The sequence below is a fragment of the Quercus lobata genome, unplaced genomic scaffold, assembly GCF_001633185.2.
Source record: "Quercus lobata isolate SW786 unplaced genomic scaffold, ValleyOak3.0 Primary Assembly Scq3eQI_1902, whole genome shotgun sequence".
In the NCBI taxonomy this organism is placed as follows: domain Eukaryota; kingdom Viridiplantae; phylum Streptophyta; class Magnoliopsida; order Fagales; family Fagaceae; genus Quercus; species Quercus lobata.
Window position 1 is genome coordinate 1 of NW_022154706.1, and position 16,443 is coordinate 16,443.

Below are 16,443 nucleotides of genomic sequence, written 5' to 3' on the forward strand. Positions count from 1 at the left end.
CCTGCTGGTGTCTCCTCTTTGTTTGTCGCATGCTCTAGGACATGCTGGCTCCCTTTCTCTGTTGTCTTGTTTGTTTTCAACTGACGAATTTCTTCCATCATTTGCTACTGCGAGTGCTGCAATGATTGTAACACTTCTATGAAGACGTTGGCATTGTCTATGGGGATTCTTAGCTGTGGTTGGGGTTCAGCCCCTATTCTGTTGGCACCTTTCGTCTGGTTGGGCTACTGTTGGTGTGGCGTTGTTGGCTTGGATTCTACTTGTAAGGGCACGACGCTCATGTTTCGTGTCATCCTGGATTTTAAAGGTATTGCTTGTAAGGGCTTCTATGTTCTGTCCTTGTCTGTTTCCCAACTCCCCAGTGGAGTCACCAATTTAATGTAGTGGGCCTTTTTTTACAATGTTAGGCTGGACTGCTTCCTACGGTATTAGGCCCAAATGTTCTGAGTAAGGGAGTCGGGATCGGTCCAACCGCAACTCACTTTGGTCCGACTTGCGCACAAACTATGCCCCATTTGCCAAGCTTTGATCACAGGCCCATGGTAGGTAGAGCTGCTGCGGGTAAGTTATGGCAAGCAAATATGATAAAGACAATACAAGAAATGGTAGATAAAATGAATAAAAGAGAGCGACAAGAGGCAACCCATAGGCCAAAAATAAAGAAATAAATGAGAAATAATAATAATGGGGTTATTGAATTAAAGAGGGGAAAATCAGTCTACCATGCCAAATAATGCTATGGAGCTAGAACCAAGAAGGTAAACCACTTCCTCAATGCGACTAATCTCCTAGGGGAAAGAAATTAATTGCTTTGAGGAAATGGGCCTGAATGATTTATGTTTAATGGGGACCCTCTGTCTTTTTTTATAAAGAGTAGGGCTTTAGAGGGAGAGAGGAAATCAACCTATTGGTGCATGTCTGTCATTCTATATTCTCTATCCTTCCTAGTTTTTCCTTTCTTTCTTGTTTTCCTTCATTTTCTTTCTCTATGTTTTCTTTTTTTTTTTTAATACTCCCCTAGAGGTTGCTATTACAGTGTTTTTGTGATTGTGATCCTTGACTGTCCTCCCCCTACTGTGCAATGCAAAGCCCCTTTTTATAGTGCTTGCTGTGATCGAATTTTACTATTTTAGCCTTTAACAACCTTTGTCTGGTCTGGGTGTCCTTACCGACCACTTACTGGTTTGTCAGCCACCACCACTTACTTGTCCTGGCCGTGACACCAGACAAAGAATGCTATTTTGTTTGTTTACCTGTCGTGTTACAATGTGAGTGCTCTCTCTCTCTCTCTCTCTCTTCCTATCCCTCATGGCATGCACCTAGTGGTCCCAGCTCATCCATGCTTCCTTTAGGTGGTATGTCATCCCAGTAGGACATATCCCCCAAAAAAGCCTGAAAAGGAACCCCAGAATAGGTTTTCCCCTCTCCCCACCGCCAGACCATGCCATCTTACCTCTGACCCATGACCTCACCACCTCCTGTATTGGCTGGGTACAGGCTAGTGATGTCTAGGCCTTGCGCGTGCTTCACTTCCATGTATATCCGAAATCTGCATGTTGCTCACGCGTCTGCCGTGGTCTGGAGACATATCTGCACATCTTGCCACCCATCCTTGGCTTCTTATGGCGTGAACCATTTTCTAGCTTCTCATTCTTTAAAGCCTACTCCTTTCGGGGCTGGGCTTTTGCTTGGTCGTGGGCTTTTCCTTCTTCGGGCCACTTCTCTTATTCTTTTTTGCAGTCTTTGTGTGTCCTGCAGTACTGCTCTGCCATTCCTGCCGTGATGTTATTTGACCCAAGCCTGCTGGGCCTCTTTGAGCTTGTTCCTTATTCTTCCCTCAATGACTCAATATAGTCATTTGAGCCTTTTTGGTTACGTTGGGCATCCTTGGCCCATTTACTTTCCTTGGGCCCTTTTGGCCATTTTCCTAACTCTGCATTCTCATGAGCTTTTACTAACTCCTTTGGGTTTCCTTGGCCCAATTTCCTTATTCTTCATCCTTGGGATTCATGGACTTTCCATCAACCCTTTACTTTCTTTACATTCATTATTTCGGGCCTGCTGTGGCCTATTCTCACTTTTCTACATCACATACTGTCCATGAGTTTGCTTCTTCTCTCTTTCCAGGCTCCTTTAGGCCCGTCTACTTCTTCAAGGCCCATTTGTTTATTTTATGGGCCTGCAATCCATTATTCCTCTTATTTAGGCTTAATGGTTTTTCCTATCCACTTACTAACTCTTTTTTGCCCATGTTGCTAGACTTCTTCTTTCTATTGGGCTTCCAAAAATGATCATCAACAAAAGTTTAAGATGAAAAGAAAAAACTAAAATAATTTCTTAAAAACTTTATAGGTTCCTCTTTGATTTTTTGGGTTTGAGGGTACTTATTTTAGCATTTGTTCTTAAGAAAAATAAAAGGAAAATGAATTTCTTTTAAAGGGATTATTTTAGTTTTATTTTTTTTATTAACATGCTAACATGGAATTTTTTTAAATGCCAAAAATAATTTTTTAATATTATTTTAATAGTTATATCAGCATTTAGTGAGTCAGCAGTTCACTCTCCATGCCACATAGGCTATTCTCATTAGTGAGATGACAGTAATGACTAAATTGAAAATGTTTTCGAATTTTACAGACCAAAATAAGAGCCCAAAAAATATGGGAACTAAAGTGGAAATGGCCCAAAATAGAGGGACCAAAAATTTATTTTCTCCTTTCTTATAATTTTTTTAAAAAAAAAGTTCAATTTCAAGAGATTTTATTAGCTTTTTTTTTTTAGTTTAATTGTGTATCTCAATATATATATATATATATATATATGTGTGTGTGTGTGTGTGTGTGAGATTTGATGAACATTTTAGTTTATTTAAGGTGAAAATACACTTCTAGTCTCTACATTTTGGGCAAATTCTCGTTTTGGTCCCTAAATTGATTTTGCACCTAGGTCACTCCCTGAAATTAGAAAGTCGATTTTATTTTAGTCCCTACTATCAACCCAATAACAGAAAATGCATATGTGGCAAACGGAGTGCATTGTTGGCATGTTATATGCTGACGTGGCTAATAAAATAATAATAAAAAATTATATTTAGCATTTTTAAATGTCACATCAGCATTTAAATTAATTAAAAAAAAAAAAAGCCAGCTCAGGAAATTTAAATTAAAAAATAAAATAAATTTAAAAAAACCTTAAATCTAATTATTATTATCACTACTACTACTTTCATTATTTTTTCCGCAAGAACAAGTTCTTCCCAAATCTAAGAAATAAACCAGCAACCAAACCAATCTCTGGCAAAGCCCAAATCCAAATCCAGCAACCAAATCTAGAAAAACAAATAAATAAATAAAATATACCAACAGTGCAGGTCGAACCCAGAACAAGAGCAAGTTGATTAAGAGCAACCAAGAAAACTTCACGTTCTCATGATCAAACCCACCACCACCATCGATTAAGAGCAAGTCAAACCCAAACAAATAAACCCAGAACAAGAGCAAACGATCAAACCACCAATTACCATCATTGCCATCGATCAAACCATCTCATTCTCTAAATCCAGATCAAAGCCAGATCCTATAGAGAAAGCTGAAAGAGAGAGATCTTGATTCGAGAAAACGAAGATCGGTCAGACCGTTTGGATCTCTGGATGTGGGAACCATGATATGAGAAACATACCCACTTCAGCACCTTTCACAACAACACAAACTGATAAATCAACCCCTTTTTCAATGCATATTTGCTTCAACCTTATCGTCGCCAATAACCCTGTCGGTCCTGCCCCAACAATAACAACATCATACTCCATGGATCCCTGTCTGATTCACAACTGAAACTCCTTAATCCACTCACAAAGCCCTGAACCCTTAAAACCCCACTTCCATTTCTTTCACAAGTCCTTAAATTTGCACAATTTAGGGTCTATTAAGGATCCACTTATTCTGCTGAAACTGAAAACTTTTTGTTAGAAGTACTGTAAATAAAGGTAAAAATTAGCTAAAATAGTACTGTGAGACCCATGAATAGTATCAAAAAGTGCAGTGGGGCCCATAAATAGTAGAAAAATAAGTTAAATAATAAAATAAGTTGGCAAAAATAATTTTTGCCAAACACACACTTAGCCAATACCCAGATGAAGAAACCTTACAAAAACCAATCTTGGAGCTAAAAGAACTGAAATTTTGATCAAAATGGTGAGAAAACGAATACCCATCTGGAGTTTTCTTATAGAATTGAATTGGTTTAGAGGAGACCCAAATGGGTTTGCAGAGATAGGAGAGCTTGTGGGATTACAGAGATGGGTTTCTAAGTGAGTAAATGAATAGGGTGATATAGAGATTTTCTGAGAGAATTGGATATGGATTTGAAGGAGATAGAGAGAAGCTTGAGCGTGGTTGAGACTAAGAGACAATGTAATAAAGACTTTGTCACTGATCAGTGATGAGCTTTGTTGGATTATGCAGATTAGCATAATATTTAACGTTTTTTTAAAAATTTAATTTAAATTTTTTTTAAAAAGAGTAAAATTAGATTTAAGGATTGTATTTTATTTTATTTTTTAGTTTAAATTTTTTGAGCTGGCTTTTTTTATCAATTTAAATGCTGACGTGGTATTTAAAAATGCTAAATATAATTTATTATTATTTTATTAGTCACATCAGCATTTAACATGCCAACAATACACTCCGTTTGCCATGTATGCATTTTCTGTTACTGGGTTGATGGAAAATAGAATTGATTTTCCTATTTCAAGAACTGACCTAGTGGCAAAACAATTTAATGACCAAAACAAGAATTAGCTCAAAATGTAGGAACCCAAAATGTATTTTCGCCTTTATTTAATTACGTAAGTGATTTTCATGAGCCTTTGATTTGTTTAATTATGTATGATATATTTATAATCCTTTGTATTATTTTCTTAATGTTATATTTTTTATGGATTTATGTTGGTTAATAAGATAGTAATCCTGTTCATCAAAAATAAGATAGTAATCCTAAAATGGTAACAAATAGATACCGATACTGAATTATTCTTCCAGTAATTCAGAACAGTTTTCAAAACGGAATTCAAAGCTTTCACTACTCCTTCCATCATGATTTCCTCCCTTTAACCTTCTTACAATATGAGAGCACTTGCAATGCTGAATGCTGAGAAACTAATCAATGCATTTATACATTTTATGACCTTTGTAAAATAAGCTTGTGTGAGAGAGAATAAAAATTGGTGATGAGGACTCTGGTCAGATGCACAAGTAGAGAAGAGTAAGAATGAAAATTATATAAACCCAGAACTTTGTATTGGATGGTTGGGACAACGTAATAGTCAAATCTACAAGCATTTTTACATTCAAACATTTTAAATCTTTTGAAAGCCCCCAAAACACAAATAATCTAGGACATAAATTAAGCATATCATATTAAAGAGAAACCCATGATCAACCCAAGGAAAATACTAAAGATATCAACATAGAACTAAACTCAATATAAGCCCCTCTAAAAGGAATAATTCATAGCTAAATCAATCGATTTCCAAGGCACATGCCATTGAATCATCCTTACCTGATAGGGGTAATTACAGTAAGTTTATATGTGCTTTGGCTTGAATAGACATTGTCTGCTAGTAGTTTGAGATTTTTCACTTTACTTACTAGATTTGCTTAATTTGTTTCCAATAACCCACCTTTGTTAAAAAGGATGGTAAATATGTATTTTTACCCTATTTTTATGTCTCTCTCTCAAAAAAAAAACACCAAAAAAACAAGAGAAAATAAGATCTAAAGTTGGGTTTTGTAAAAAATTAAAACTTAAGAATAAAAATAATCTAAATCCCATTTCGATCTTCTCCACCACAACCCATTTCAGCTTTTTATATCCAAACGGCTTTCATTGATAAGCTGATCATGTGGATTGCAATGGTACTGCTTATAACACAGCTGGAGGAAGCAATGAGAGGAGGAGGAAGGCCTTCAGTCTTCAGAGTTGAAGAAATGTGGTAGTAACCCTTTGTCTCCGCTCATAAAAAATTACCCTTCTCCTCAATCAGGTAGAGAAGGCCACCTGCTTCCATCATTTCCCTTCAATCAGCAACTTTATCGAACAAATTGGAGACCAAATACAACAACAAATCGAAGAATCATAAAGAACAACGTTAAAAATCAAGATGTGTCTTTTAAACATTAAAACCAAGAAAAGACTTATAAAGACCAAAAGTAGGAAGATTCATAAGACCCAGATGGTTCTCAAATGATACATTGAAGCCAAGAAGAGTAACAGAGCAGTAGCTCATACATTGCAAACAACATTGAGCTGAGGGCACGATGAGGAGCTCAATAGAAACAGCCAAACAGAAATTGTGTGTGGATGGAGGGGCTCTTAATCAACAACCACAAATACCGATCATCTTTAGGTTACACATTAATAAGATAACAAACTCTGTTAATTGTTAAATGTAAGTTCTGCCTCTAGTTGTCAACTGTACAGAATCAGCACCAGACATTAAAGAAAAAGTCCATCCATACATATATAAATATATATATATATATATATATATTTATATATATATATCATACAGAGCTAAAGCAGAACGTGATAACAAACATTCTTTTAAATGTAAGTACTGTTACAGTTGTTCTGTTCAGAATAAGCACCAGACATTTAAGGAAAAGCAAATGCTCATGCCCTGAATATGCCTTGATATATATGCTGCCTGCCTTTATCTTCATCCATGATCTTTGTATTTGAAAAAATGAGGGGGGTTGGAATGGAACACTTCGCTCAAGAAGAACAAGTAAACTCTTGTTTTATTAAAACAAACAAATCCAAGTGCATGGGAAATAGAACAGAGAAGGGGAGAGAACAAGTAGCTTGATGATGCAGAGTCCAATAAGTGTGCAGAAATAAAGCTTAAAAAAAATAATAATAATAATAAAAATCAACCAGCCATACGGTTTCCCTAAGTTGAGTATATATATATTTTTTTTTCTTTTTCATAACTACTAAAATATTTTATCAAGAAGTGGAAGAATCTCCTATTCGCACAGCACATTCAAGAGTTTCTCCTTCAGATTACAACCTAAAATTCAATAGATCTAGAATCCCTAGGCTATGGTTACATAAATCGACTATCAAATCATCCACAGAATCTAGAGCACTACTATAGCAGATAAATAGTCAAATAGAACACAATATCATGTTTGAGCTTGGTTTGTATAATAGTACTCTGATGGAAACAAAGATGGAATTGATAAATGACTTCCTTTGGGTGGAAGACAAACCACAAGACAATTCTAAATTCATCAATGATCAGCCTGCTGCCTACATCGTTTATTTAAATAGTCAACTACTTCAACATTCAAACTAAGGATAAGATAAATTAAAGATAAAGATAAGAAGCAATTTGAATTCAAACTCCTAAGATTTCTGTTACAGCTCCTCCTGCACAGCAGCAGGACTCTTATTATTCTTATCTCCAAGAATAGCCAGGTATTTAGGATTAGGTTGAGGCTTTCTAGGACTCTTGCGTGGCTTTCCATCATACACATACATAGCCTTGTTGATTTACAGCCTGCAGTAAGGAAGAAATGACTGCTGTTTGCATCATTTGAGATATTAGGCAAAAAGAGTCATATTTTATTTGAGTAGAACATTCGAGGCAAAGACATGTTTTCCAAATTACAATGTACATTCCTGCTCAAAAATGCAGAAAGAAAATTTTTAATGTTGTAATTTGTAAACAATGGCAAAGCTTAAAAGTTTGGGTTCTACAAAGAAATCTTAAAACTTAAGAATGGCAAATAATTGCTGCAACATGCACCAATAATTAATTATTTTTTCCCATCATAACATAAATCCTGAAGCAAAAATGTATGATTAGACTTTCGCTCCACTCTACACCTAACCTCGTGCAACAGTTGAAAGGAACCATGAATTGTTAGTATTGAGCTCCTAATAACTTTAATGGTCTAAGAGCATTCACATCAATCTCACCAGTTTAATATTTCAGCAAAAATTATCTAAACTCGAGCGAAACAAGCGTGCATCAGCCTCACGAAATTAACTAAAGTTTTTAAAGATGATAGTCTTATAACTACATGTAGTGAGCCTCTATCCTCATTACATTAAATTTCAATGTTGATAAAGTATTGAGGCTTGAAAGTTCAATTAGTGTGTAGAACACTAATGAATGTTTAGACCCCCAATTTTAACAATACCAACACAAGCTTATACACAAACAATATATGTGCGGAATAATGTATATAAGCAATAACCAAATAGGTAAAACTCTCTAAACCATAATTAATCACAAATACAGCAGCAATTAAAAGGTAAAGAATAAAGGAAGAGAGATGCAAACAAAAAGATAACACCGACACATGTTATTGAAGAGGAAACCGAAGAACTCGGCGAAAAACCTCTTCGCCGCCCTCCAAACGATCAAATGATCCACTAAATAATACAGTTGGAATACATGAATAGCAAAAGACCCTTCAAGCCTAATCTACCCAATGCACCTAAGCCCTCCAAGCTTCTTGCTCCAACAGGGTTATGTCGAACCTTGTCTTCTTTAGCTTCCCGGATCCCGCAATAAGCCCATTGCATCAACCAAGTAAATTGGTCATCTCTAAATTGCTTCCCAAGCACCAAAATACCTCCTCACAGATATGGGTATTGTGAGATAAGGATCTGGAAAAATGTATCTCTCAAGGATATGTCAATGGAAAGGGTGAGAGTAGAGGAATTTCGAGAATCAAATGATGAAAATTGTGGATGAGTCAATCTTGTTTTTCTCTAGGGTTTCTCTCTCAAAATTCTCTCTGGAAGTTCTCTACATTTCGTGGGTATAAAGGTATTTATAGTAGTAGATGTGAGGAATGTGAAAATTCAGGTTTCATCCAAACAGGGCATTTTGGCGACTCAACCTTGCGACTGGAACGAGTTGCGAGTTTGAGTCGCGAGCTAACTGCTTGGCCAGATTGTATATTTTTGTCCTGTATTGCTCCAGCTGTCATGACCATTCAATTCCCCTTCAATTCCCTGCATGCTTCACATGTGTGCCACTTTAGCAACTTGCCAGTCATAAGTCAGTCACAAGATCCAGTCACGAGACTCCTTTGATTGCACACATCTTGAGTTTTCTTCACACTCTCTCACACACAACCCTTACATAATTCTCACCTAAATACAGGATATCTAATTGCTAAAATACAAGTAAATTTGGCACGGAATAAAGCCAATACATAATTGAATAAATTCAGCCTTACAAGGCTGATGTATGTGTATGAAAATAATAGATAGCTAAACTAACAAAAGTAGAGTTTTTTGGATTAATTTAGCTAAATGTTTGAGGAGACTAATGTGAATGCTCTAATGGCACCACTCTTTGTACTAAGTACCTAGGGGCGAGCGAGGTCTTGGATTTAAGATTGGGGTGGGCAGGGGTGTGGGGGTAGATTTGAGAATTTCTAACAATATAAAAAAATTAATTAACTAATTAACTTTTTTTTTTTTTTTAAAGAAGCTCTGTTTTTTGTGATGCCCAAACATGGACTAACAAACAATGATAATTATGTTCAAAATATTATAAATTGAAAAGAAAAAAATAGTCTTTGAGTAGCCTGAGTACCAAACTGGTGTAATGAAAAGATCCACAGTATTTGATTTTGATGGCTTCCTTTCATATGCGAGCTACTGTTGATTGAATATGAAATTAATGCCCATATAAACTCACAAACAAAGAAGCTTAGGTCCAATCAAGTTTTATACCTTGGGCTTATTTGGTTTAGCAAAAACAATTTGGGAAAGTTTACTTTTGCTCAATGAACTTGCATGACCATTTACTGAATCTAGTATCCCCCACGTCTATTGCATCATCATCATCAAAATCATCATACGTCCCGAGTTGTCTGTTTCATTTCAGCTTCAATGAATTATTACTCAAAATTTCAGAAAGAAAAACCAGAAACAGTACACATTAACTTACTTAAGCTATTTATGGGCTTTTGTTGGACCAAATAATAATTTTTTGTGAGTATTGGGCTGAGCCTTTGGAATTATGATTGAAGGCCCAAGGAATAAAACCCAGAAGTGCAAACCTGAACTTGCAGTTATAAGCTAGCACGTGAAAGGCACGTTACAAAATCAGGCTCCTGTGACGTCATGTACAGTTATTACAACGGTTACATATTAATAGCCGTTATTAAAAAACGTGGAAGATTATTAGGGCTACTAAGCAATAACCAGCATGGGAAACATGGCACAATGATGAAGCTGCAATGTACATGTGGCGTTAAGAGACATTATAATAGGCATGTCCTCAATGTATAAATAGAGGCCTCAATTAATAAAGAAAAGAACAGCAAGCCAAACGAACAAACCAGAGAATTTGTTCAAAGCACATAACAACGACCATAGAATATGAACTAGTCTTTTAGGCATGTAAGGAGATCTTCATCGTATGCTTGTAAGTTTATGTCTAGGTAATTGTATTTATGAATATTAATTTTAAAGTTTATTGCAATTTATATATGTTTGGGGTAATTTGATCTATATGAATGCCCATTTCAATTCAATTTAGTGCCATTATGATTGAATCAACTGAATTTTTGTGATTTCCCTTTAATCGAGATGATTTGCTTTAGTACAATTCCAATCGAGAAGACTTATTTCGAGCTCTTTGATTTTGAAATGATGCAACTTGTCTTAGTCAACTAGACATTTAATTTTGCCTAGTCATTTTAGAACTTAGTCACTTTAGCATTTCTCATTCCCTTTAATTGTTAACTTGTGCATTAAAAAGTCTTATTAATTAGTTAGTTGTTTCCGGACTCCAGACCCTAGTCTTTGAGGTCAAATAGTACTTCAAGCTAGTAACAATGTCTTGAGAACCATCTCAAGGTAGCATCAGTTGTGTAAGCTTCATCTCAAATAACCTGCAAGCAACTGTAAACACTAAAATTAATTTATTTGTTCAAACATCTTTATCAGGCTTTGGAGCTTTGGAACGAAGGATACCCTCTTGTTTCAATCTTTCTTCAAGGGCAACTCTTACTTTTAACATTTCCATGCTTTGTACACCTGTACACCAACTTGATCACTCTTACCATATTTTAACTGTTGCACATCAGCCAAATTGCAGCAACTAAAATTTTGTGTTAATTGACAAGGTGAATGGGGAGATAGCCTAGACAAGGCAAAGTAGCATAAAAAGATTTATATGTAGAAGACTCCAATTATTTAGGATTGCAGCTTAGGGGTTTTTTTTTTTTTTTAAATTGAGTTAAAAACAAAAATGTCAAAGGGAACAGGTGGATTTTTAGTTGTTTTTTTAACAGTTTTAATGGGAAAGTAGGATCAGCAACAGCATGCTTTAGAAGTGTTAAGCTGTTACAAAATGGAATGTTTGGTATCAACGAAATACTTGTTCATGTTGGTATTCTCTTTAATCTTTGTGAGAATTTGAGAACGAAAATTATGTATTGCATTAATCAGAAAAGAATATACAAGAGCCTATTTATATAAGAATTGATACAAGAGCTAAAAAATATCTGATCCTAACTAACTCTGCTTTATACGGATCTAGCCCTTACAACCAATCAAAACATTACACATGTGTATGTATAAATAGCTACTTAACTACTGAGGTAACTAATTCAAAAACTGCAAGTCGTATTAGCTGTTCTAGAGTGTCGTATAAGTGTTACTGCTGCAAGTCTTCCAGTGCTCTATTTTGAAGCCCTGCCTCTCTGCCTGAAGGTTTGCTTCTCTGCAATGAATGCTTGCTTCAGCCTTGCTTCAATCCTAGTTCATCCTCAGGCTTATCCTTTTGATCAAGGAAATCAATACCGTACTGGAAGCTGTACCGATTTGGCCAGCGGTACGATATATTTCGGATACCGGTGTACCGTTTCGGATTTACCGCTATTTTATATAATACTTTCATGTAAATAGGTCATTCAAGATAATATATAAAAAATATCTTAAGTTCACAACTCATTAGATATAAGATCTTAGTGAGCAATGAGCACGTCACTAATCACTAGCCCTTCAGGTCAAGTCTTAGACCTGGCTTCTTTAGTTTAAAAATAATTTAAATAAATGATGAGAAAAGACTTGCCTTTTAAATTTGAAAATAATTAAAACAAATAAAGAGACAACTCATTCCCATTGTCACATTTCCCTAGCAATCTAAATCTGATAAGTGATAATTTCTTCTAGTCTTTAATTAGCTTTTCTTCTTCCCAACATATGCTTCTCTGTCTTCAACTCATTCTTCTCACTTTTCAGTCTCAACGTATGCTTCTCAGTCTCCATCTCCTTTTTCTCACTTTTCAGTCTCTACTACACTTCGTCTTCCCCAGTTTTTCAAACATAGAGTAAAGCAACAAATTATTTCTCTCTCACAGCTTCAGCCTTCACTTGCTCTACCTCTTTCTCTCCCTTTCTCACTTTTTCTCATCTTCTTCTTCCTTTTCTTTTTCTTTTTTCTTCTTGTTTGTATCGGTCCGAAACATCTTTACCTGCCGAAACAGCCGAATTTCGCTGGTACGGTCGGTACGAGGCCGGTAAGGCCGGTATTTTTTCCGATACAAAACAAAGGGTGTACCTGTACCGATGCACTGGCCGATACAGTATATACAGGCCATACCGGCCGGTATAGTACGGAATTGACTTCCTTGCTTTTGATACTCCCCCTCAAGAGGAACAAGGGCATGAATATTGAGCATCTTCATCGTGGATAGAAGGTGAGAGAATTGTTGTGAATTCAATGCCTTTGTTAAGAGATCCCCAACCTGTGACTTAGTTCTAATGTGCAATAGTTTGATCACCTTTTCCAAGGCTTTATCTCTATCAACATGGTAGTCTATCTCAATATGTTTTGTTCTTTCATGAAATACAGGATTAGCTGCAATGTGAAGAGCAGCTCAACTATCACTGAAGAGTAAGGCTGCCCTTGAATGAGGAACTTGAATGTCCTTAAGAAAGCTGATCAACCATACAACTTCACACACTGCAACAACCATTGCCCTATATTTTGACTCTGCTGAAGAACGTGAGACTGTTTGCTGCTTCTTAGACTTCCAAGAGACCAAAGATTCTCCAATAAAAACACAATAACCAGTAGTAAAGCTCCTGGTATCTAGACAGGCAGCCCAATCCGCATCTGCAAAAGCCTTAATATGTAATTCAGACTTGCTAGAAAACAACAGACCTTGCCCAGGACTGCCTTTCATGTATTGCAAAACCTTATTAGCTGCTTGAAGATGTGGCAACCTTGGTTTAGCCATGAATTGGCTAAGTTTGTGAACTGCAAAGGTAATATTAGGCCTTGTGATGGTTAGATAGAGTAACCTCCCAATCAATCTCCTATACATGCGGGGATCCTTTAACTCTTGCCCTTCATACTTGCTTAACTTCAAAGCTGGCTCCATGGGAACCTTTGCTAGTCTACAACCTAACAACCCTGCATCTTCCAACAACTCCAAGGCATATTTTCTTTGGCAAAGGCTAATGCCTTCCTTGGACCTAGCCATTTCCAAACCTAGGAAAAATTTCAAGTCCCCCAAGTCTTTAAGCTTGAATTGCTTATCCAGCAGCACCTTAAGGTCTGCTACTGCTTGAACATTATCACTGGCAATGAGAACATCATCCACATACACCAATAAGGCAACAAAGGAACCAAAACTGCTTCTAGTGAACAAAGAGTAATCAGCTTTAGATTGATGAAAGCCTAACTGGATCAAAACATGAGAGAACTTGGAAAACCATTGCCTAAAGGCCTGCTTGAGGCCATACAAGGATTTGTTGAGCTTACAAACAACCTCTCCCTTGTTGTGAAAGCCTGGGAACAAGACCATATAAACCTCTTCATTAAGATCACCATGCAAAAATGCATTGTTGACATCAAGTTGGGATAAATGCCACCCTTTCACAACAGCCACTGCAAGCAAAGCTTTAATAGAAACCATTTTGGCCACTAGGGAGAAAGTTTTTGTATAGTCCAGCCCCTCCCTTTGTGTAAAACCTTTGGCAACCAACCTTGCTTTGTATCTCTCAATAGTACCATCAGCCTTATACTTGACCTTGTAGACCCATTTACAACCTATAGGCTGCTTCTGAGGAGGCAAAGAAGTGAGGGACCAAGTCTAGTTAGCCTCAAGAGCAGCAATCTCAGCTGCCATGGCTTCTCTCCATTTTAGGTCCTTAACAGCTTGGGCATAAGTACTAGGTTCCACAATTGAAGAGATTGTAATAAGAATGCAAAATGTCATATTTTTTTCCCTTAATGTTTAGTCTTTTATATTTATTTGGTGCCTAAATGTACCCATTATTCTTATATTTTGATTTAGGATGCAAATGGAGGCATTAAGTGCAAAATGTAGCTAATTGGGCGATTCTGGACAGCTTTGACATCGCTTTGTAATTTGGGAATAACTCTCTCATCCAAGCTCCGATTGAGATGATTCAAGATGCTATGGAACGCCAAGACAAATCTCTACAACTTTCATGTTTTTAGTTTTGAGAGATACGGGCTGCATCAAGGTCGAAATCGGGCTTGAAGTTGCTGCACCTGCACTGCTGACGTTCTGGAATGTTCCTTTGCCTGAAATTCTAATACACGTATCTGATGTGGTTTATTTTTGGAAGCCTCCAGATCTGGTGCACGGAATTTCCAGCTGAAAAACACCACTTTCCTAGTTGTATTAGGACTGTGTTTTATTTTTAATATTTTTCCATCATTAGTTAGATTTGGATATTATTATTGAGAATATTTTTAGGAAACACAACATCCCTAGACACAAACACCTGTTTAGAAGCAAGGTTCAAGAGTTTGTAACCTTTAATAGCAGGTGGATAACCTAGAAGACACTACAAAAAAACGGGGCTATCCCAGCGTTTTGAAAAGCGCTGGGATAGCCCCAAAAAGCGCTGGGATAGGGTCAAAATTCCTATCCCGGCACTTCAGACCGCCGCTTTTTGAATGTGGGGATAGGGTCGTGCGGACCTGTACCAGCGCTTTTCAAAAGCGCTGGGATAGGTCCTAGCGCTTTCAAACCCTATTCCGGCGTTTTTAAAAGCGCTGGGACAGTCTTTATGAAAATGTGAATATAACCTATACCAGCGCTTTTGGAAGGCCTATGCCAGCGCTTTTGAAAGCGCTGGCATAGGTTTTACCTATTCCAGCGCTTTCAAAAACGCTGGTATAGGTCTTGAATCAGTATAATTTAAAAGGACCTATGCCAGCGCTTTTGAAAGCGCTGGTATAGGTCTTGAATCAGTAAAATTTAAAAGGACCTATGCCAGCGCTTTCAAAAGCGCTGGTATAGGTCCTTTTTTTTTAAAAAAAAAAAATTAATTTTATAGACCTGAAATATACCTACAATACATATTTTATAACACCTGTAATGAACCACAATTCATATTTTTACAAATAATAATGCAAAAACCAAAAACATAGATTAAAAGAATTTTATTCACAGATTTTTTACAATAATAATGCTAAGACCAAGTGTGTAAGTTAAAAGAATTTGATTCACAAAAAGCCTAAGTCATGCCAATCACAGGACAAACCAATAACCTGAAGAACTCAACCTAGGCAACCACAAGATCAGCATCAATCTACCTGCACCAGACCAATAAGAGAAATTACCACATTCAAATAAGCGATGACCTTGCAAACATAAAATGGCCCCAAATTGAACCACATTCAGCAACAATTGATCTCTACAGAAGTTTGGTGCAACAAGGAACAACGATTCCTTTTGAGGGAACAATATATTAAACAATGTATGCGCAAAAAGTGAAATCTACAGAACTAGAAAAAAGTCATAAATTTTAGACCCATAATTACCGGCCATCCAACAATAAGGGAAAGGAAACTTCATGTATTATGCTCCAATAGAAGAAACATATTGATCTACAGAATTGTAGCAAAAAAAAAAATTGATCTACAAAAGCTTGCTACAACAAACACCTTTAAAAAAAAATAAATAAACCATGCACCCAAATCTATTAAATAAATGGAATGAAGTCATACCTGGACCATTCTTAATCTACCTGTCCCTCAACAAATGCCTTAAAAAGAAACCATGCACCAAGTCATTCCTAGAAAGCCTAACTAGTGTTATAGGATGAAGCAAAAAAGCTGTATTATTTTCCCTGGCAACCATATTAAGGTCAAAAACTTTAGTGAAATCTACAGAACTAGAAAAAAGTCATAAATTTTAGACCCATAATTACCAGCCATCCAACAATAAGGGAAAGGAAACTTCATGTATTATGCTCCAATAGAAGAAACATATTGATCTACAGAATTGTAGCAAAAAAAAATTGATCTACAAAAGCTTGCTACAACAAACACCTTTAAAAAAAAATAAATAAACCATGCACCCAAATCTATTAAATAAATGGAATGAAGTCATACCTGGACCATTCTTAATCTACCTG

General features: G+C 36.4%; 1 protein-coding gene across 1 annotated transcript; it reads right to left on the reverse strand.

Annotated features, from left to right (window-relative positions):
* Nucleotides 1-12,920: 12,920 nt before the first annotated feature.
* LOC115972895 (uncharacterized mitochondrial protein AtMg00810-like) lies at nt 12,921-13,964 on the reverse strand. The gene has a single exon (XM_031093117.1). It carries the CDS (start codon nt 13,962-13,964, stop codon nt 12,921-12,923), a length of 1,044 nt encoding a protein of 347 aa, XP_030948977.1.
* Nucleotides 13,965-16,443: the final 2,479 nt, after the last annotated feature.